Source organism: Myzus persicae, unplaced genomic scaffold, assembly GCF_001856785.1.
Source record: "Myzus persicae strain clone G006 unplaced genomic scaffold, MPER_G0061.0, whole genome shotgun sequence".
In the NCBI taxonomy this organism is placed as follows: domain Eukaryota; kingdom Metazoa; phylum Arthropoda; class Insecta; order Hemiptera; family Aphididae; genus Myzus; species Myzus persicae.
Genome location: NW_019104096.1, coordinates 14,445 through 35,913, shown reverse-complemented (window position 1 = coordinate 35,913; position 21,469 = coordinate 14,445). Strand labels below are relative to the sequence as shown.

General features: G+C 27.4%; 2 protein-coding genes across 3 annotated transcripts in view; one reads left to right on the top strand and one right to left on the bottom strand.

Moving 5' to 3' along the window:
* Nucleotides 1-992: 992 nt before the first annotated feature.
* LOC111038698 (transformation/transcription domain-associated protein) overlaps nt 993-21,469 on the bottom strand; it is a 32,335-nt gene continuing 11,858 nt past the window's right edge. The window contains exons 23-56 of one of the 2 annotated variants that reach the window (XM_022321913.1): nt 21,068-21,300; nt 20,847-20,967; nt 20,622-20,755; nt 20,387-20,548; nt 20,062-20,316; nt 19,712-19,988; nt 19,437-19,642; nt 18,858-19,028; nt 17,297-17,437; nt 16,895-17,221; nt 16,730-16,834; nt 16,313-16,663; nt 15,510-15,658; nt 15,112-15,350; nt 14,633-15,009; nt 14,257-14,529; nt 13,944-14,194; nt 13,713-13,884; nt 13,466-13,633; nt 5,953-6,201; nt 5,703-5,888; nt 5,524-5,620; nt 5,072-5,451; nt 4,867-5,011; nt 4,663-4,805; nt 3,759-3,933; nt 3,441-3,693; nt 3,271-3,364; nt 2,420-2,635; nt 2,160-2,342; nt 1,806-1,949; nt 1,577-1,718; nt 1,318-1,514; nt 993-1,253 (exon numbers count right to left, since the gene is read on the bottom strand). In XM_022321913.1, coding sequence (XP_022177605.1) covers nt 1,041-1,253; nt 1,318-1,514; nt 1,577-1,718; nt 1,806-1,949; nt 2,160-2,342; nt 2,420-2,635; nt 3,271-3,364; nt 3,441-3,693; nt 3,759-3,933; nt 4,663-4,805; nt 4,867-5,011; nt 5,072-5,451; nt 5,524-5,620; nt 5,703-5,888; nt 5,953-6,201; nt 13,466-13,633; nt 13,713-13,884; nt 13,944-14,194; nt 14,257-14,529; nt 14,633-15,009; nt 15,112-15,350; nt 15,510-15,658; nt 16,313-16,663; nt 16,730-16,834; nt 16,895-17,221; nt 17,297-17,437; nt 18,858-19,028; nt 19,437-19,642; nt 19,712-19,988; nt 20,062-20,316; nt 20,387-20,548; nt 20,622-20,755; nt 20,847-20,967; nt 21,068-21,300 — 6,929 coding nt within the window. In that variant the 3' untranslated portion in view covers nt 993-1,040. The remainder of the gene's footprint in view (nt 1,254-1,317; nt 1,515-1,576; nt 1,719-1,805; nt 1,950-2,159; nt 2,343-2,419; nt 2,636-3,270; nt 3,365-3,440; nt 3,694-3,758; nt 3,934-4,662; nt 4,806-4,866; nt 5,012-5,071; nt 5,452-5,523; nt 5,621-5,702; nt 5,889-5,952; nt 6,202-13,465; nt 13,634-13,712; nt 13,885-13,943; nt 14,195-14,256; nt 14,530-14,632; nt 15,010-15,111; nt 15,351-15,509; nt 15,659-16,312; nt 16,664-16,729; nt 16,835-16,894; nt 17,222-17,296; nt 17,438-18,857; nt 19,029-19,436; nt 19,643-19,711; nt 19,989-20,061; nt 20,317-20,386; nt 20,549-20,621; nt 20,756-20,846; nt 20,968-21,067; nt 21,301-21,469) is intronic. The other variant, XM_022321912.1, reaches the window with a different exon arrangement.
* LOC111038699 (beta-1,4-N-acetylgalactosaminyltransferase bre-4-like) lies at nt 10,860-12,688 on the top strand. The gene has a single exon (XM_022321914.1). It carries the CDS (start codon nt 11,068-11,070, stop codon nt 12,055-12,057), a length of 990 nt encoding a protein of 329 aa, XP_022177606.1. The 5' UTR covers nt 10,860-11,067; the 3' UTR covers nt 12,058-12,688.

The following is a 21,469-nucleotide window of genomic DNA, read 5'->3' as shown; positions in this document are numbered from 1 at the left end:
AGAATCTTAAAATTTTAAATATAATTACGACCTTTTTGTATACATTTTTGTGCACTATATTATATGATGATTTGTATATATTGTTGACGACATTATTTTGTAAAAGGATTCTGCAAAAAAAACATACCAGTGCACATCTTCAGAAGCAGTAAAAGGGGGAGGGGGAGTAATTTCTTTTAGAAAATCACAAAACTATATAAATTATTTTGGAGTTACAAATTGCTATTTTTAAGTTTTTAATTTAAACACCTAAGGCTTAAAAATTAAACACAAGATTTCTCAAAAGTTTTTTTTAATGGAATTTAATTTAAAAGTTTAGCTTGAAGCCATTACATATTTATGAGCGGTTGAAGTTCATATTTCCGAGAAATAATGAATTTTAATAAAGTTTAATAATGATTCATCTTCTAAGAATATAACAGACCAAACTGAAATCAAATCATAAATTTCCTACAACATTAAACAACACATAGGAGCTCTATGTTTATGTAATTGTAACATTTTTCCCAATATTCACCAATTATTAATATTATACACCATACCAATGACATCTCTTGAAAGAATATTGTAATGTATACATTTGTCACAGAACATTTTATTCAACAAATTATTTTGTTCAACTTACATCAATAATTATTTAAATTTTTATTAATTCTTTAAATTGTATTTAAGATAATATTATTGATAAACGTGGAATAATTTATAATACAATACATATATACATACAGACATACATACATAATGACACAAATACATTACTATAATATATTAAAATGTTACCATAAAGAACTATAGTTTGAGATACAATGCAATACCTTAATATTAAAGGTAAAAATAAATTATAGGTAAATTATATATACTTAAATATATACTTAAACTATTATTTATACATACATAAGAAAATATAATTGCTAAAATAGAAAAAGTTTAACAGAAATCTTCTGATTACTTAATTAGCAGTAAATGTAAACTAAGAGATCCATTGATAAATATGTATTAGCATTTATAATATTTAAGAAACAAATTTTTCATAAAAATGTTTATAGCCATGGGTACCATGCTGGATCCATTCGGCATAAATTGTCAACTGATGATGCTGCACTTACAATTGTGCTTACTTTATTATCAGTGCCATCAAAATTTGCAAGACTATTTAGTCGGTGCATAATGGAATTAACTGCTTTTGTAACCATGCTAATGATTATATCACCAGATATTTCATCTCTATCAGTCGAAAGTTCATCTTCCAATTTCTACAAATAAATGTACAAAAATGATTATTATTTACAGGACAGAATAAAGGATATATTGATTTACTTTTTTATAAGATGTGATCATTTCATCTCTGAGTATAGCTCTAAGAATAGCTTGAACTTTGTTGTTAGGTTGATTAAAACACCGAGCTGTGGCCATAATACTCGCAGTAAGAGGGCCATTTTTACCGATGTCAGTCATTAATTCAACAAAGTTGGGAGTTAATCTAAAGGGAACAGGCCGATTGGAAACTAGTTCACCTAAAATGTATATTAAATTTATTTTATTAAATTTACAAATATTAATTAATAGTAGAAATAACCTTTTTTGTCGTCTACATCAAACTTGAAGTATGAAGCATTGAGCAATCCAGAGTCTTGGTGTATATACATCATATCAGGATTAAGCCTGGTAAGATGTAACACATACTCAGCCAAACATGATAATGATAATTGAAGGGTAAGCTAGACAAATAAATTATCAATTCATGAATTAAATAAGTATAAAAAAAATTAATATTTAATAACATGTAACAAAAAAATTATCTGTACCATTTTTCTAAACGTCCAATAATCTGTTGGTGAAGCATATGTTAGAGTTGCCCAATTTTTCAATATATGGCTTTGACAATAATTTTGTTGAACTTCTAAAAATACATCCAAAAGCATTTGAATATTTGCTTGAGTTCCTTGATTCTAGAAAATGAATAGATTTGAAAAATGTCAATCACTGTCAAATTAAGATAATATCCCACCCGAATTTATTGAATCTATCTTACAAGCATATAATAGCATAACAAATTTACATTTGGCTGTTAACATAAATTTGCTATGTTACATATTATGTAACACAAAGAAAACAATTTCTGATAGGCTTCTTTAATGATTTAAAAAATAATAAATTACTTGAATATTGGCTAGACGTTGATAATAATGTTCAATACAATCATCATAAGGTTGAGATGTACTCATTGACTTGAAAATATCAAGCAATGATAATGATGAAGGATTGTCTTCAACCAGCCTTTGTTGGGGAGATACAGCAACAACCCTGGGTACTGTATAATATAAAAATCTGCGAGATGTTTCCTAATAATAAAAGATATTATTTTTTAAGATTGTTGGTCAACTATATACAATTAAAATTAATTAGTTAGTTTATATACCTTTTGTTTGGTCAAGTAATGATTTAACATCCTTAATAGCTGTAAGACTCGTTCTTCACGTCTTGTATCACCTAAACCAGCATCATGCATTACCAGATAAGAATATAATTTACCATTATGACCCCGCATAACTAATCTTCTGGCTGATGTATTATGCTTTTCAACTATTTGAACTCTTGGCATAAAACGAGCAATTTTCACATAATAATGTGAGTGCTAAAAAATATATAATTATAAATATTACATTATAAACATTTTTCAATACACTTACTAACATTTAATGATCAATCTTTTTTTTTTTAGTTAATTTTTTTTTAAAACAAAAAATGTTTTAAAGAATTAAATAATTTTGGATTTATAATTATAAAATAAAAAGATAAAAAATGATTATTAGACTATTGGCATGGTGTGATAGAAAAGATATACCAGTTACCAATTAAACCTGTTATTACTTTGGTTGCTTGTTCTTGGATGGAAGACTTTCCAAGAGCTTAAAGTAAGCAACATTTCATAGTTTTAGTATATAGGCACTTAATTATAGTACGGCCAGCGAAAAGTGAGCCAAGACCTTTACGTTCTTAGTGGTGTATTTAAGCGTAATCGCATACAATTGTGGAAGCCCTGATGAAATTCGGTAACCCGGAGCACTGGTATGCGGCTCACTTTTTGCTGGCCGTACTATAAGTCTTAAACATTAAATCATTAAGATAAGCTTTAGATTTATTTTTCTTTACCAATTAACTAACAAATTTATACATACAATTAAATAGATTTCAGGCTTCAGGTGTCTTATTTTTAAAACTAGAAGGTTCTATAAGAAAAACACATAATTTAAGTTTAAAAATTCATACCTTTGGAAGTAAAAATTCTCCAGGAATTTCAATTTCAGCAGTTTGAAGACTGAAATTACTAAGGAATCTACATTTTTCTTCAATTAAAAACGATCTGTAAATAAAATAAAAACAATACATATAATTAGCATACATAAAAGTAGTAGGTAATTGTTAAAATATTAAATTACTTTGGTAAAAGTCTAATTTTAGTCTCCAATATTTTTATCCACTTTTTCATTTTTGAAATCATATGATGTAATTTCATGGCCGCAGGCAAAGTAAAATCAAAATCAATAGAAAACTGTTGTTTCATTTTTTGAAAAACTGGATCTTGTATAGTTGTTTGAGCTCGTTTAGCTAAACTTTCAGAGCCTGAACCTGGGAATGACCCTTTAGTAGATATAGCAGCACTATTGGCAGCCATATTACTTGCTAATAATTCTGGAAATAAATTATCTAATTGAACATGTGATTCAAATATAAATTAGTTTCAAATTAAATGTTACCTATTCCTATTCCAAATGTTGATACTAATTTCTTAATAAAATTTAATGTATGAGGTGTTATTTGGGCATCTGCAACAGATCCTCGACTGTCAAAAGCAATGTTATAACATTTTGCTAATCCAAGACGAAGTTGTCTCAGTACTTCTTCATACCAATTTTCTCTGAACCAAACCATCTAGAATTGATGTATAAAATAACTAGTTATTTTGAAATTGAAATTGAACAAAACTATTTATAGTATTTTATTTATAATACTTGGAATAATTCAATAACATGAACATGTTTTCTTGATCAATAAAGATTATTTTAATAACTATCATTTATACTCAATGAATTTCAAACGCATATCTTATGACTATAAAATCACATACAAAATGGCAATACAGTAATGTGTTCTAAAATGTCACCAAATAATATTTCCGGCAATTATTTTTACCAATACAAATTATAAATATGTTGGAAAAAAAAGTATTTTCTTTGAGGTAATGTATGGAATAATGAGTAACAATATATTATTTAATTTATTCATAGGAATATATATAAGTGAATGATAATCATATTTTTTATGCTGTCCAATGTTACATGTTATGACATTAATCTGAGTGTTTGTATTTTGTATTATGATCATTTTTTATATTTATATATATTATATAAATATAATACAATATATATCATTATATTAATTGTAAATTTGATTAATTTTTACAAACCAAACGCTCTGAATAGCAGATAAAATTTCAGAGATGAGAGTGTCCGGTATTTAAAGATTTCACTGTATTAATGTTTAGAAAATTATGTTAGGTACAAGTTAATTAACAATATAAGCATTATTTAGCTGCGGTAGATTACAAAATATGGGTACTGAACCATCATTAATACAAAAGGTTGTGATAGAAATATTTACCTGATCTACTATGCCTTCTAAAGTTAGTACAATAGTTGGATGAACTTCTCGTTGCTGATGCATTACTTTAGAAAAACGTACCATTGCAGGTGTGGCACGTAAAGAAGAATCAGTTAATCCAGTGCTTTGAGTAGAAGTAGAATCTATAAATAATTAAATAAGTTTTAAATAAAATATATTTTGTTATTTAATATTAATTAGTACTTTGTGTAGTATCATTAGTTTGTGATTGCTTGTTAGCTGCAGCTAATAATTCAGAATTTCTACAACGTTCCCTATATTCAATTTTATGAGTAAAGTATAGTGTTCTTGTTGGGAAATACACAGCTTGTGGATACAATCTTCCAACCTTAAAGTTATATAAAACAATAATAAACCAGAAGTTTTTTTTAAATTTTATATTTTTTACTTGTATCAATAAGTTTTGTAATAAAGAACCGCCATCGCTTGCCAATGTAGTTAATAATTGGGGCACCCAAGGCAACCATAATGCTGGTGGAACTCCATTGAAATGTGTATCAACTGTACTCAGCAATGAATATTCTTTATCATCATATGTTAATAGCCACAAAACTTTAGCTAAATATTTTCGGTATTTAGATTCATTTTGCTGACGACAAGCTTGCAGAAAGCATATTATTGCAGCTACACCAGTTTGCATTGTCTGATTTGGGTAACTTTTAGTAAAGTACTCTTCCATATACTCGCCCCAAAGTGCCCAAGCTTTAACCATAGAATCATGTAATTGCACAGCTGCTGAAAAAGCTTTGTGCGCTTCTTCAGATTTACCTTAAATATTCATAAAAAAATTATTATTATTTGAATAAAATAATATGTAAAATCAAATTAAAAAAAAATTACCAATTTGGCCAAGGAGCATTCCTTTAAGTGCATAGAATTCAGCAGTCATTTCACTTTGGAAAAATTTTAAATTTGTTCTCTCAATAGCTTCCAAACACTAAAATAAACAGGAATAAATATTTCAGAATACATATTCAAGACCAATTAAAAAAAAACTTAATATTATTACAAACACTTACATCTTGAATTTCATGTTTATTAGATGATATGGATGCCATTTGCATATAACATTTAACTTGTTGCCTAATTTTATGGAAACAATCAACGACAGGTACATTAGGTATTGTATACAATCGAGATAAAGTTTGAAGACAAACTCCAGTTAAATTATGTTTACGGCTAACTTTGCCAAAGTGTATTATAGCCTGAAATAAAGAGTATAATTATTCATTATTTATTTGAACAAGTAAAATTATAATGTGTGTGTACTTGAGCAGAAGCATGAACACCTAATACTGCATTTGTTGATTGTTCGGGTCGGGAACAATATTCAATAACAAATTGATAATGATGTTGTCGCCAAACAAACACATCACTCCAATGACTTAAGTCATCAGCGACAACTGGCAACCGATTCTTCCATGTTTTTAAAATTGCTTTCATATTATGTAATGAATTATTTGTATCTTTTTCTTGCAATCCCTGGTGTATTTGAGCTGCCTCGGATAATTCCATTATCTAAAATAAAAATATCAAAAAAATAATTTCATATGATTCCTATCATTAAGTTATTCCTTGTACTTTACCATAAATTGATAATTTAACTATACACAACAATGGACATAACTTTGAAACCTTCTAAGTTATAACTAAAGATCGGATTTTTATGTTTTTACATATTGTTACTGAGTCTATGGAGTCTTATGAGAGTAAAAAAAGGGGACGATTCGTTCAAGTCTGAGTTTGTAGAAAAAAGTTTTTTTTGCATATTTGAGAATATTTCATGCATTAGAGAATATTAAACTCATTTAGCTAGGCTTGCCATTCGTCCCGGTTTTACCAGGATAGTCCTGGTTTTAACAGCATGTCCAGTGTCCTGGCCAATTATTAATTTTGTCCCGGTTAATGAAAGTCGAGCGAAAATAACTTTAATATTGTATTATTTAATACATATAAATAATAATATAGATGTATTGAAAAAAATCTACTCAACATTAAAATATCAAAATTAGCTTATAAGTTATAACTAATAAATGTAAAATGTAAATGAAATAAATGTAGTTTATGTAAAAAAAATTGTATTGGTTCATTAATTTTAAATAAAAATATTTATTATCAAGATACATCCATATAATTATACTAACTATACTAAAAAAACAAAAATATAATAATATGGATGTCCCGGTTTGGTGATTTTAAAATCTGTCAACCCTACATTTAGCATATTTCGGAATATTTTGAAAATTAGAGAAAAAACATTTATTCATTATTAATTTTAATATTAAGATACCAAGGAAATTTTTATTTTTAAACAAGCATCGTTATAGGGTTTATCGTACGTTTCCGTGTTATTCACTAAACATGTTGGCTAATCTACAGTTGTTTTCATACTGTATAACGTATACGTTTATCAAATAGTTATTCAAAATTCAAATGTCCAAATTTTGATATACACTTTTCAACTTTTGAAATGACATATTTTTACGTGTTAGTTGATTGTTAGTTTTTAAGAATAACAAATTAAATAAATCAGTCAATTTTAAAAACCTATTAACACAATGGATGGGACCATTCAACAAAAAAGATATTGTTTTAACAGTAGACAGCGATTGTGTGGTGTATTGCTAGGTAAGACAGGTAACTGGTAAGTAATACAATTATAATTCGCATAAAGTAATATCAAATAGTACAAAATATTAATGCAACATTATACTGCAATGCTTTAAAACATAAGACAGATAATAAAAAGCAACTGTTTGTAATGGATGTTAAAAGTAAAACAACAAATATTTTCAATAAGGTACATTGAGCTTGACATTTTTGAAAAATAAAGAAAATTGAAAAGGTCAGCCAACAGCTTAAAACAAGTAAAAATATTTTGAAAATTTTAAGTGTCTACAGTTATTCATTTTTGAATTACAATGAAATAAGAAAATCGCAACATGAGAATTCGAATGAATATTCTATGTTGTAGAAATTTCGTCTTCAAACGGTCATAAAAATTTAATTTGACTTTCCGGAAGTAATTTTCTTTTTGATAAGGTTTTATAAGGAATCTTCTATTACATTTTTAGATCTTAAGTATAAAATGAAAAATATTTATGAATTTCTAAATAAATATAATTTGCTAATTTTCGTGATTTGTATGAAGTTTGTCAAAAGTCTAACTTCAGACGCCTATTAAAAAAAAGGAAATCCGCTCGACTTTATTTTTAAATTTCCACTAACAACAACTTACGAGGAACTTTGTATTACATTTTCAAGTTTTTTGTCGGATTTTTATGGACATTAATTTGAAAAAAAAAAAATAATAATCATCAAAAATTGCATATGCCTATAACTCAACATGAGTAGAAATATTTTGAAAATTTAATGGTGTGTAGAAAATACTAATACAAACATTCAGTGGAAATGTTATGTACCTGCGGTCATTTGTATTAGAGTTACTCCCAAAACTAAAATACATTTTGTCGAAAATTGGTTTCGCGTAAAAATTCCCATTTTCCTTAATATTTTGTTTGTTTTTCCAGTCGCTTTTGTAAATTATTGGGAATTTTAAATTTTGATCTTCGGAATGCGCCAACTAGATGGAGGGGAAATAAGTTTGAGACGTTTTGCAGAACGTTTATAGTTACGAGTTTGGACGAGATTGTCACACGTTATTTGTATTTTTTATATAAATTTCCAGATGTACACCGGTTGGGGGAGAGAGCAGAGCCCCCACGAGTCGATACATCCTTCAACTGGAAGGGCTAAAGCCCCCCCAAAAAAATTGACCACCCTACGCCTATGCGTTTGGTTTCAGGATTTTCAAGAAAGAAATTGGAAAGTATCGATCCCTATAGGTACAATCTTCAATATCGAGTGTTCAAAAGTTACATGAATAGTGCGGTATACCAATGCCGTCTCAACGTTTTTTGACGGGGGGAAATTAATATGTGAGGACCCTTCGACTATCATAAAACGGCATAACTAAGGCACTAATGAACAGGACCCCCCCCCCCCCATCGCGTGAACACCATTGTACTGCACTACATTTTCATTAACTTCTTAGAAATGTATTGCCAAATAAAGTGAAAAATACAATTTATCTTAGATAATAATAAATGCTCACGATTTTCTTTTTAATGGGGGGGGGGGGGGGGCTAAAAATATTCCAAAAATGGGGCCTGAGGCAAAATGTTTCCATTGACTCCGCCCCCTGGATATACCATAAAATCTTTAACTATTTTACATTATAATAGACGGGACGTGGTTGTAATTCCGGCGTCCAAGAGTGTGAGCGGTGAATGCTGATCAAGGTATCTAGTACACAAGGTGGATAATATATATCCACCAATTTTACCCTGGTAGCATGCAAGATTTATAGTCTTATAGATCCTAGGTAGTACATATTACATAGTACCCCAGAGATGCGCACAAGAAATATGGGATGGTACAATAATTTTTGATTTTATAGTACATATAAGTATAGGTATAACCATAACTAGGAACTCACTATCATGATTTTTACAGTTATACAATGCAGTAATATACATATTAATATACGCCTAGTTAATTATAGCATAGAACAATTATAGGTCTTTGGCCTATATATTAGTATGGTAAGGTTAAGTTTATCTATTCTGGGTATACCAGCGAAACGTATCAATCGGCAACCCGTATATGCACGTATCAAACTATAGACTTTTCGATATGCGTCGGTACGTAATCCGTGTCGTAAATACTTAACCTTGATCTAGAAAATCTCTTCATGGTCTTTAGCGCAGTCTTAGAAGACAAGGTCGGACAACATCCCCCCGTCAGACATTGACATTGTTCCGCTTATTTGTTGAAAACGTTTAAAAATGTCACCACATTTTGAAAGAGCGCTACTATTTTTTTATAGTTTAACATTTTTATGGTTAGGAATCGTAATAATGGCTTATCAAATAATTACCGCCAAATATTATAGGGATTTGAACTTTAATTGATATTAAGCATTTGTACAATATAATATTATTTTTATATTTGTTTTACATTAACAGTGGCGCCGACCAGGTAATTGATCCGACATATTATGTCATAATAGATATTTGAGATGGGAGGCCCCCACCGAACCAGTACTGTATCCAAAATTAATTTTAAAATGTAAAAATTGCAATATGATGCTTTGATTTGCATCTGATACTTGAATTATAAAAATGGGGGGATGATGTACGATGTCATACTATATTTTAAACACTTCGGCGCCAGAATAAGGCAAACAGAAAAAAAAAATTGGCAAGTTTTATAAAACTTAGCAAAAATGTAACTGATTTTTTTCACAACTTCAGAGGCCGTTAAGGCCCATTTCTGCATCACACACTTCCTTCCAACTCTCTCTATACATTGCTATTACCCTGTAGTTTTCAACTCCTAACGACGTTAGATCCTTTAAGACTTTATCAGACCATCGTTGTTTACGTCTGCCTAAGGGCCTGTTTCACCGTGGCTTCCAACTTAGGAACTCTTTTGCAATCATATTAGACCTTAGTACGTGACATAGCCAGCTTAGTCTTTTGGCTATAATTACTCCAATTATATTAGGTTCTCCAAAGGCATTGTACATATCTTCATTTGATCTTATTTCATACTTTTGTGCTACATTATTTATTTTAGGTAATTTCAAGCTTACCAGTAATAATAGTTCGAAAAAAAACATGAAAATGGAATAATTTCTGACTTAGAGTTACTTGGAGGAACTTCATATACTTGCAAAGTATCATATTGTATTATTGTAAATAGTAAATACTATATATAGTTCTGTAATCTGTATTTCGTGATATTAAGTTTTAACCTAACCTAAAATATGTTTAACTGGCAGCGCTCAATTTTACAGTGGCAACATTTTAAGCGTATTTGCACATTTAAGCGGAACACTGATAAGATAGAGTTGTCCGACCCTATCTTCTAGGACCGTGGTCTTTGGCATAAATAATGTTATTGAGTTTACTTATGAAGTTTTTTTTTATTATAATAGAAAAAGGGAAATGGTAGACTTACAAAGAAAAATTAGTTATCTATGGTTTTCATGGGTTTATTAATTATTATAAACATTGAGGTTATGTTTATAAATTATTTAAACGTATTTTTTCTTATCATGGTTCATAAAAAATTATAGATAAGAATTAAGAATTTAATCATGAACATTATAATATTATATATTTTATTTATATTGTCAATGTACATGAATTTAATATTATATTAAACCGAAAAATGTTATCCTGTGGTATAATTCAAATAGGTATGTAGAAAAATGGTTAATGCATTTATCATATTGTATGTAATGATGTGATTTTTGAATTGTAATTAATGTTAAGTTATTAGTGACTATTGACATATAGTATCAATAAATTATGCAAAATGAATCTCATTTTAAAATATATTAAAAGAAAAGTGTTATTATATTGGATATTAAGAATTTGTGTGATAAGTATATTTTTAGTTATTGGTATTGTTGCATATATTATTTTGTTTCCATCAATAATATACATAAATTCAATTGATATTCCAAGATTTTTAGTCAAGACCAGTGCTGGTGAATATGAACTTCTCAATACTAGTACATGCCCAATAGTTGAAATTAACGAAGAAACAAGTCTAATAAACGTGCAAAAAACTGTCAGCAGTAAACAATTGGACTTTATTAAGCAATTTGTTTCTTCAGGTGGGGAATGGATGCCAAAACATTGTATACCTCAACATCATACCGCAATCATAGTATGCTATCGCAATCGAACAGAACAACTTCAAACCTTTTTATATCATATGCATTCATTTTTACAAAAGCAAAATATACATTATCAAATATATGTTATAGAACAAACATTCGATGCTGAATTTAACCGTGGAAAATTATTTAATGTTGGTTATCGAGAGGTTACAATGAGGTCTCTAGCTGGATGTTTTATTTTTCATGATGTTGATCTAATGCCAGAAAATATAAACAATATTTATGGTTGTACAGCCTGTCCAAGACACATGAGTACTAGTATAAATGTTTTTAATTATAAACTACCATATTATAATATATTTGGTGGTGCTATTGCAATGACGCGAAGACAATTTCATGACATTAATGGATTTTCAAATGTGTTTTACGGATGGGGTGGCGAGGATGATGATCTGTTTAACAGAGTTTACCATAGAGGTTATAGAGTTTGTCGATATCCATCATTTATATCGAGATATACAATGTTAACACATGAAAAAGAAACACCAAATGAAAATAGAATGAAATATTTAAGAAATGGTCCAAAACGATTTTATACTGATGGTGTTGATTCAGTTACTTACAATTTGATCAAATATGAACAATTACCGTTATATACAAGAATATTAGTCAATGTTTAAAATAATAATAGAAATGATTAAACCCAAGAAAAAACCACAATGAGAGGGTGACTCATTCATTAGTTTATCAAACGGTATATCATAATATTAGGCAATGGAAATCTTTATGTATTAGAAGATTTTCTTTTTATATCGTAACTACTTATCACTTTTTTAGATTAGTTTAATATAGCTATTTATTTAAGTATTAGATGGGATAACTATGTATATAATTGATTATTATAATTTAAATAAACTACTTATTTTACAACTAACACAAGGTTAGAAACTGTTATGTTAACTATAATTTAACCAATATTATACAGTATGCAATTAAGTTAGGGATCTTATCACGTCTAGTTCTAAATAAATATATTGAATTATTAAATTAAGTTATTTACTATACTTCAAAATGTATGTTTGCATAATAAAAAATTTAATGATATTAAATAAGTCTGATCTTAAATTTAAACATTAATGTAATTATTGCAAGAAGTAAAGTGAGAATTGAGGTAGAATATAAAAAATGTTAACACTACATAATATTATATCACATTAGTTAGGTAATTATGTTCATATTTCACTCTAATTTAAAATTGTACTTATAAATTATAATCAAAACAAAATTTATGTATAAGCAATTTTATAATTTTTATTTTTAGTTGTTTTGTACTGATAGTATTGTATGTAATAAATAAATACTATTATTGATGATTTGTATTGTTTGAATGAAAACATTTATCATAATTATAGTTTTTTTTTTTGTAACAAACAAATTATTTTTGTACTTAATTGTTTTTTCATTATTATCTTATAAATTTAAAATCCATTTATAAATGTATGAACAGATAAAATAAATTAGAGATAGCATTGCGAACAGTTATCTGTAGTATAATTAAAAACATAATCCTGTTACATTTTCTCGAATACATTTTTTTGTTGGTATTTTGAAAAAATACAATGAAACAAAAAGGTACGATTTGTTTAATCAAGGAATAATATTGTAAATTATAATAATTTGAAAAGAGATTGAGAAGAAAACATCTAGTAGCAGCACTCCTACAAAAATTTAACTTTCTCAAAATAAAATAAAATATTATTTTTATGAGTATCGCTTAATAGAATTGTTTTCATTAAACTCAATATCAACTTTTTTTTTAAACCAATAGTTTTTTTTTTATATGTTTCTAATTATATATAGAAGAGGACAATTATTTATAAAGTAATGTAAAGTATGTATCGGAATAAAAATAGAAATCTCAAAGTCATAGTAGGTTATAAATGATAAAGCTTCCTCATTTAAATTATCAGTTACTTAATTGCATTAAAATTCTAATAATTGTCTACTCACACACTACTATATGTATTATTGATCACATTGAACTTATAGTATTTATGATACTATGTATTCATTTTTTTTTTTATTTACCTGTTGGGAAGCTTGAAGATATGGCAAATGTATATGTGATACAATATGTGGTAATCGTCTCCACTCTCTAATTACATGTATGCTAGCCATTTCTACATTTCGAGTAACATATGGTAAATTTGGATCGTCTGGATGACAAATTGCCAAAAATCCTCTGTATAAATACATCTAATTAAACAAAAGTAAATGTTAAGTACTTAAAAAAAAAAAAAAAAAACCATAATACAACAAAATATTTTTTCAATACCTTCCACAAAAATTCTTTAGGGCATGTATTATCAACACAACTCAATGCTTCATTCATCACAAGCCAATCTGGTATACGCCAAGCACTGTCGAGTATTAAAAATGGGTTGAGATGACCATTAAGTTTTGAATATTCAAGTAAAATGTCCCATTGATTGAGCTCTTTTGAACATCTTTAACATACAATGTTATAATGTATATAAATGTATATAATTTTAAATAAATAACTTACCTAATCCATTGTGATTCCCATAGGCGTGCTTCACTTAAGACCATGACTGATGCAGGAGAACTGGAAAATTCACTTTGATATTTTTCAATCAAAGACTCATAAGTAGATAAAGCTTGTTCAAATAACCCTTGTTGTTCTAATGCAAGAGCAATTTTAGTCTCTCGATATTGAGCATGTTTTTGCCACAAACCAGCCCACATATCTTCTTCTTTAAGCTGTTTGTACATCTCTGCTAATGTATCAATGACATCCTATAAAAATTTATTTTGGATAAAGTAAAATTTTAATTATAAATTTATTTGTAAGAACATACTCTCTGAGGAGATATTTCTGGTTCAAATTCATAACAATCTTGTTTTGTTACTTCAAAGTTATTTTCTATCATCATTTTTTCTAAAGATAAAGTTACACGGTGCCATAAATTATGAGATTTACCAACATACAACATGACACTTGGTTTAAAATGTATTTTCGGTTGGCATTGAAATAATGCTTCAAAGAATGTAGATATAACACTTGGATGAACATCTCTTTGAACAACATGTATACCACTTACAATAAATTGATTAATTTCAGGCAACAATATCTAAAATAATACATTTATACTTAATGATCTAATATACATGTATACATGTTAAAATGAAGACACAATCAAAGGTATTATAGCAATGAAATAATTGAGTATTTACAGTTTTTTGTGTGGAATTTAAAGACTCCCATATAGCGGGAAATAATACAAGCCAAATTTTTTCTGCTAAGCTTGAATCCATATGACACAGTTGGGCTATGGCTGAACAGATATCTCCAAGTTTCATTGCTTCTAGATTATCCATAAATTTAATGTGTCTGCTAATCAATGGTTCTAGTTTTCCACCCTCGACAACTTCAATGTTATCAGTTACTATTTGATCAGTGTCCATTGCATACTCTGATTTGACTCCAATATCTTCATTAGTATTAAGAATTTCTTCAATGAAAGAAGTATCACAGTTATTGACTAGTTCTCTAATCGTTGGCAATTTTGACGAAGTTGATGAGTTTGAATCTTTTAACGTCACGGATAAATCTATAACACATAGAAGTAATATTTATTTTAATAGATAGTCAGTGAGAAAAAATAAAGACATAAGAAACTTTATCAATTTAACTTATAACAAAAGTTTCTTACTTGGATCAACTGTAGCTAATAATAATTCAATGCATTGTTTAATCCAGTAATGAGTCATCATTGGTTCCCAGTTTTGTGAACTCACTATGTATAACAAGCGTTCTGGTAATCTTGTATTAATTTGTTGATTGAATAAAGTGAAGAATTTTTCACGAACAGCAGGTTGTGAACACCTCAAACCACTTAAAAAGGCTGCTTCCAATTTATGTCCAAGTTCTGAATTACGTAACTCTTCATCTCTAAAGTATATTTTGATTAAAATAGTTATTATTATGATGATCATTATGTACTATTTAATAATAACAATGCCATGTTGGTATAAATTATAAATTTACAACCAAGTATAAAATAATAAACTAATTCTCGGACATAAAAATTCATGGCTAAAATAAAATCACCTATAAATGTGAATAATAATATCCAAATATTGAGCATTAAGATCAGGAAACTTTTTTTCAATATGCTGCATGATTTTTACCAATAGTATAGATTTTTCACGCAAATTGGGTCCTTCATTTGGAGGATTATGCATCCATTCTTCTAACATCTAAAATACAGAATATAATAATTAAAGTTTTTTAGTTATACTTAAATATTAAACTATACATTTTTCTATTAGAGATTGATTTAATTGCTGTACATGAAAATATAAAACCAAACATCAGAAATATAAATATGAACCAATACTACCAAGTTATTTATTTTTATAATATTAATTAAATAATTTAGTGTAAATAAATCCCATTTACTTTCTTATGCATTAGCACTCTTCGGTTATTGAGCTATATAAAATACATTTTTTATACACACATTTTATATTTATATTCAGCGTTAAATTCATTAATTTCATCTGTCTATAATTAAAATGTTAATTAAACATATTAATTTATTTTATTTCGTTCGATAATACTATTAAAAATCCTAACAAACCAGTGTGTAAAGTCTCTTTTATAAAAACTTTCATAACTATTAAAATCCACTCTAACTTCTCCTGTTGTCTCAAAATTTGTGCTAAAGGGAACTCTTTCGTTTTTGATGTTATGATAAAAAATTAAATCCACACAAAAAAATAAAATGTCAGTAGATAGTAGGTGTGCCATGTACAACCAATGGGTAGTTTTTTCTCAAATTAAATTTCTCATTGTAGATTGTTTGTACAGATTGTAGTTTTTCAAATAAAAAAAAAAATTATAAAACATACTTTTAAAATTGTTTTCATTATTCTTGAATCATTTGTTTTTTCAATTAATCCAACAAGGATAGTCCCAATAAATGTTTTTCGAGTTTCAATATGCATGTTTGTAACTCTATTTTTCATCAAATCTAGACTTTGAATAACTAGCTCACTTATTCCCATTGAAGATTCTGTGTTAGTAGATTGTGGCTGTTCACGACATACTTTTTGTAGAACATGTACAAATCGCGAAGACAAGTTATCAATAAAAGCCGCATTGTTAGCACTGGCAGCTTTTAACATTATTACACATGTTAAAAATCGATTATAATTTTGTGAAATATTTTTCTCAAAATTGTTTAAACTTTCATCAATCAACTGAAATTTATAGATAGTAATAAGTTTTATAATATTAAACATAATGTAATACACATAATAACATACCACATTTATTAAAATATATAGTTCTTCAAGTTCAATAAGATATGGCTTTATCATGGGGAAATTAAAAATTAAACGTGTAAGAAATGCATGCGCCATTCGTCCAATCTAAAATAACATATATCCAAAATAAAAATGTAATAAAAACTATATATCGATTGCAATTACCTTCATATTAGTGGTACTAATGCATTCATATAATGCTTTTTGAAGAGGTTTAATTGTGATTAAAAGTTGTTCTTTTGGTAATGCAGTTAAAAAAAATGTTAAAACGTCAAAAGCTGACGCAATATTTGCAACAGACATGGCAGTAGTAGGATTATTAGCAGCTGGTTCCAAAGTTGATACAGCGCAAAATGTTTTGTCCATCCATGCTAATTTTATCATATCGATACATCTGGACATTAAACCTTCTGATTTCATAGCAGTCTTTAATAATGCAATACATCGTTTAGATAGTAGTTCTGCCAAACCCCCGGCAACACCATCATTTACCTAAAAACATGACATTTTTCACAAATGAATAAATAATTAAAATTAATAAATAAATCAAAAAAATTAAAAACAAACCTGACAAGAAATTTTGGCTAAAAAGTTGAAAACAACTGCAAAATCGTTTTTGTTAATAGGTATATCTTTGTCATTATCATCTAACTGTAATAGGGCTGAAGGTTCAAGTTTAATTTTTTTTACAATTCCTTCCATAGAATTCTAAAATATATAATATAATTTTTGTAAGTAAACTATAAATGTATAATATTAGGTTAAACACAGTTTAATATAAAAAAAGGCATTTAATTACTACAAAGTTAGTTATGTGAAAGGAAGAGGAGTTGGAAAACATATAATGAGTCAAATAACCTATGGATAAACAATGTGGCAAACATGTGTGTTGTGATGAACAAACAACATCCAAAATAAGAATTAAAGTTAAATATTATAAAACTGCAGTAGTTAATATGGTATAACAGGGATGCCAAAAATTATCTAATTTTTTTATCCCACATGCCATTATTAAATTATGAAAAATATTATATGTACTTATAAAAAAGAAAAAAATATTGTGATAATACTAAATATTATTAATTATTAAAAATAATAATATAATATACTAAGTATTTATATTTATTGCGTGCTATGGCATTTGCAATCCCTTGAACAATTGAGTAAAAAAAAAAATAAGTAATTAAACATGATCTGTTGAGCTTAAAATGGAATTAATAGACCTATTATGAAACCCGATAGTAAGAATATTATTTATGTTATTATGTTTGTTTTTATGATAGTTTAATTTTTAAGCATGTAATGCTATATAATATCACATAAATTAAAAACGCCCGCAACTCAACTAAAAATTAAACTTTAATAAAAACCATTATAGGAACACAGATCTAACAGGTTGATTCACTGTTATTTTTAAAACAACAGAATTAAATACCTATAGTTACTCGGCAAGTGTCGAGTATTAAAAAAGTCAAGTACTTGACAAATTCCAAGTATTCAAAAATAGAATCGAGTACCGAGAATTGCTTGAATATTTTAAATTGTACTAGAATTTGGTTTTTTTTTGTTATTTATAGTTTTTCAATAAAATATTATTTGCAGTATTTTTAATTTAAAAAATAGAGAAACAAATAATACTCAAATTTGGTCAAGTATAACAAAAATTTTTGTAGAGTCGAGCCAAGAACTCGAACTTAATTTGAATATTTTTTGGAAGTCGAGTACTTGACAACACTAATTAAATGTGATCTACTGAGCATACATTTGGTATGTTACGTGTTTGTAAGACCGAGAAAACACATATGGGTGTGGCGTCCTCTTAATTATTTAAAAAAAAAACAAATAAATATAATAATAATAGCTAATTGATTTTGATTACAATAACTGCCGAATATGAAAATTATAATAAAATTCTGTAAATATTAAAATTGTGGTACATACATTTTAAAAAATTCATTAGAAAAATCTAACTATATACAGTAAAATAAACATAAAAAAACTGTAAACAGAAATAATAGCTATTTGATGTTAAAAAAAAAATTTAATTTAAAGTTCAAACAAAACTGACGAACAAAAAAAGGGAAATGTAAAGACCGTATTAATAAATATGACGGTTTCATAAATTTACCTCGGCTGCATTATTTTCATCTCTTATTCGCTGTAATTCCCATTTTATAATAACTTCAGCCATTTCTACAGCTAATTTTTTGTGTTCAAAAGTGGCAGATGCCATAAAACCCAATCTTTGCATTGCATTTAACATATGTTTAATAAGTCTGTGTCTGATTGGATAATATATCTGTAAAATAATAACATAACATGTAATACTAATAAACAAAATTAAAATAATATTTTTTCATTACAAGTATAAATGTGTATTACATGTTTAATTTTTAGTTTCAATACTGAAGTTAAAATAAAAATCTTACAAGGAATGATCTTTACAACATACTACAAATGGAGTTGGTGAGAGAAATCAGTTACTTGCTACATAGCTACACCCTAAACTGCTCTGACATCAAAAATGTATCACCACCAAGGTTCCTTTCAAGCTTCAATAGAGTTTTGTGACAAATATTGTGATTCTTAACATGGAATTTTTATTTTATATACTTTTTAATTCATTCATTTTTGAAACTTACATATTTTTAAGACTAAAAGACTTTAAAAAAAAAGATTTTTTTAATATAAATAAATTAAAAATTACATTGTAATGTCGGACAACCAAATGCAATACATGGAATAGTTGTTGCATCAAATGTGCTTCTTCAATAATAATTTTCTTGGTACACTGGCATAATAATTTATTTCCATTGTTCATACGGATAGATAGTGCAGGTGTTATTAAATCCAATGCATGGCGAACAACAAATCTCACTTCAACATGATATGCTTTAAGTAGTTCATGAAATACTATAAAATTCAAAATATAAAAAATCTATATAATAAATCTGTTATCAAAACAATTTTCTATTTTTATACCTTGTAAAATTATTCGACTATTAACATGATATGAAGCCACTATGTATGCTAATAACAAATGGCCAGTGTAACGAGCAACTGGGTCAACACAAGATTTTTCTAATAAGCATGGCCAAGCATAATTCATTACTCGTCTTAAATTTTCGCAGAGTCCATCTGGACTAAATGCACTTTCTTTATTAACAGGAAAATCATCAACTAACATACATCCAAGTTGTAATAAATAAATACGTATGCAGTCTTCACCAATTCCTGGTGGTACATCATGTTCAATTAACTAGAAAAAATGTAAATAGTTAATTTTGACATACATTTTAAGCTGAACTTATTTCAAAATAATAGTATAATACCTGACATATATAAGATGTAACGATGTTTCCTGTTGAATCTGATGGATCTGATGTACCATGAATTAAAGCTTGTTGTTCATCATTTTCATAACTAGCCGAAACTGAGGGTAGTATGATATACTGCAAGATTTTGGATTTGAAATGATTACTCATATTATTATCTTGAAATATTTCGGCAAAACGAAAGAATGCTAAACGTTTCCATTGAGGAGGAAAGGTTTTTGCAACCGTTTCTTCTAAATATATTCTTAAAAACTAAAAAAAAAAAATACTGATATAGAAAAACATAGAATAAAAGAAAATAGTTATTAATTTTTTAACTTGCCTGAAAATCAGATACAAATCTAAAACAGAATGCTTTGATCAAATGGAAGAGTAGATCTACTTGATTAGGGTTATGAATAAAATACTGAAGTAACACTTTTGCTAACATTTTTGGCTCATTCCAGTGAGAGAATTCAAGATATCCAGGATTCAAAAAATGTTCCTTCAATAATTACATAATTAATTTGTATCTATATTATTTTTAATAATTTATTTATTTTATTTTATTATATTACTTGGTAGTGTTCAGACGCCCATAGATCCGACAATGCTATAATTAAATCTGTTTGATTAGAAATCCATTTTTTATCTAATCGTACAATAGAATTGATAATCCTAACAGTTTCATATTCAATAACTTTAGTAGGATCTAAAAGAATTTAACAAAAAAAATTTCCTTGATTAGTTATAGTTGTTAATGTATTTTAATTAAAAATAAATTCATTATAGTAGTTAGTCACCTGAATGAGAAGTTGTAATTAACTCATTAAGCCTACGCCCACTACCTTGAAGAGCTTCTCGTATTGTTTGGCATTTTTCATGGGCAATCATCATGTGTAAATATTTTATCCAATTAGGTTCCTATATCATAAAATAGTTATAATATTATTAATTCTTCTTGTCTATAAATAATTAAAATAAGATATTTTTTCTCTTAAATATTTAATTAATAATTTCTTACCTTTATGTGATTATCTTGTAAAAATAGTTGTACAATTTGAGTTGGATATTTTAGCAAACATCCTAAAAGTGGCGTATGAAATGGAGATTGTATAATAACTTGAAGGCTTTTTTCACTATCCAAAACTAATCTACATAGTGATTCAATATGCCTATAATTGGCTACAGGTAATTGTTTATACATTTCAATAATAATCACCATTATTGATTCATAATTCCCGCTCTTTGAAATTCCTAATTTAATAAATGTATTGATTGATAAGTTTAAAATATTAATTTTATGGTTTGTAAAATTCTAAGATTGCTAGATGGTAACTATATGGGTCATAAACGATTATCCAAGGAAAAATATAGGTACAAGTTTATTTTTGCATCCATTATGTGTCCATTTACAAATTTGGTT

Bases quoted from the DNA above. Each gene is read 5' to 3' on its own strand.
- LOC111038699 (XM_022321914.1), top strand. From the start codon at position 11,068: ATGAATCTCATTTTAAAATATATTAAAAGAAAAGTGTTATTATATTGG.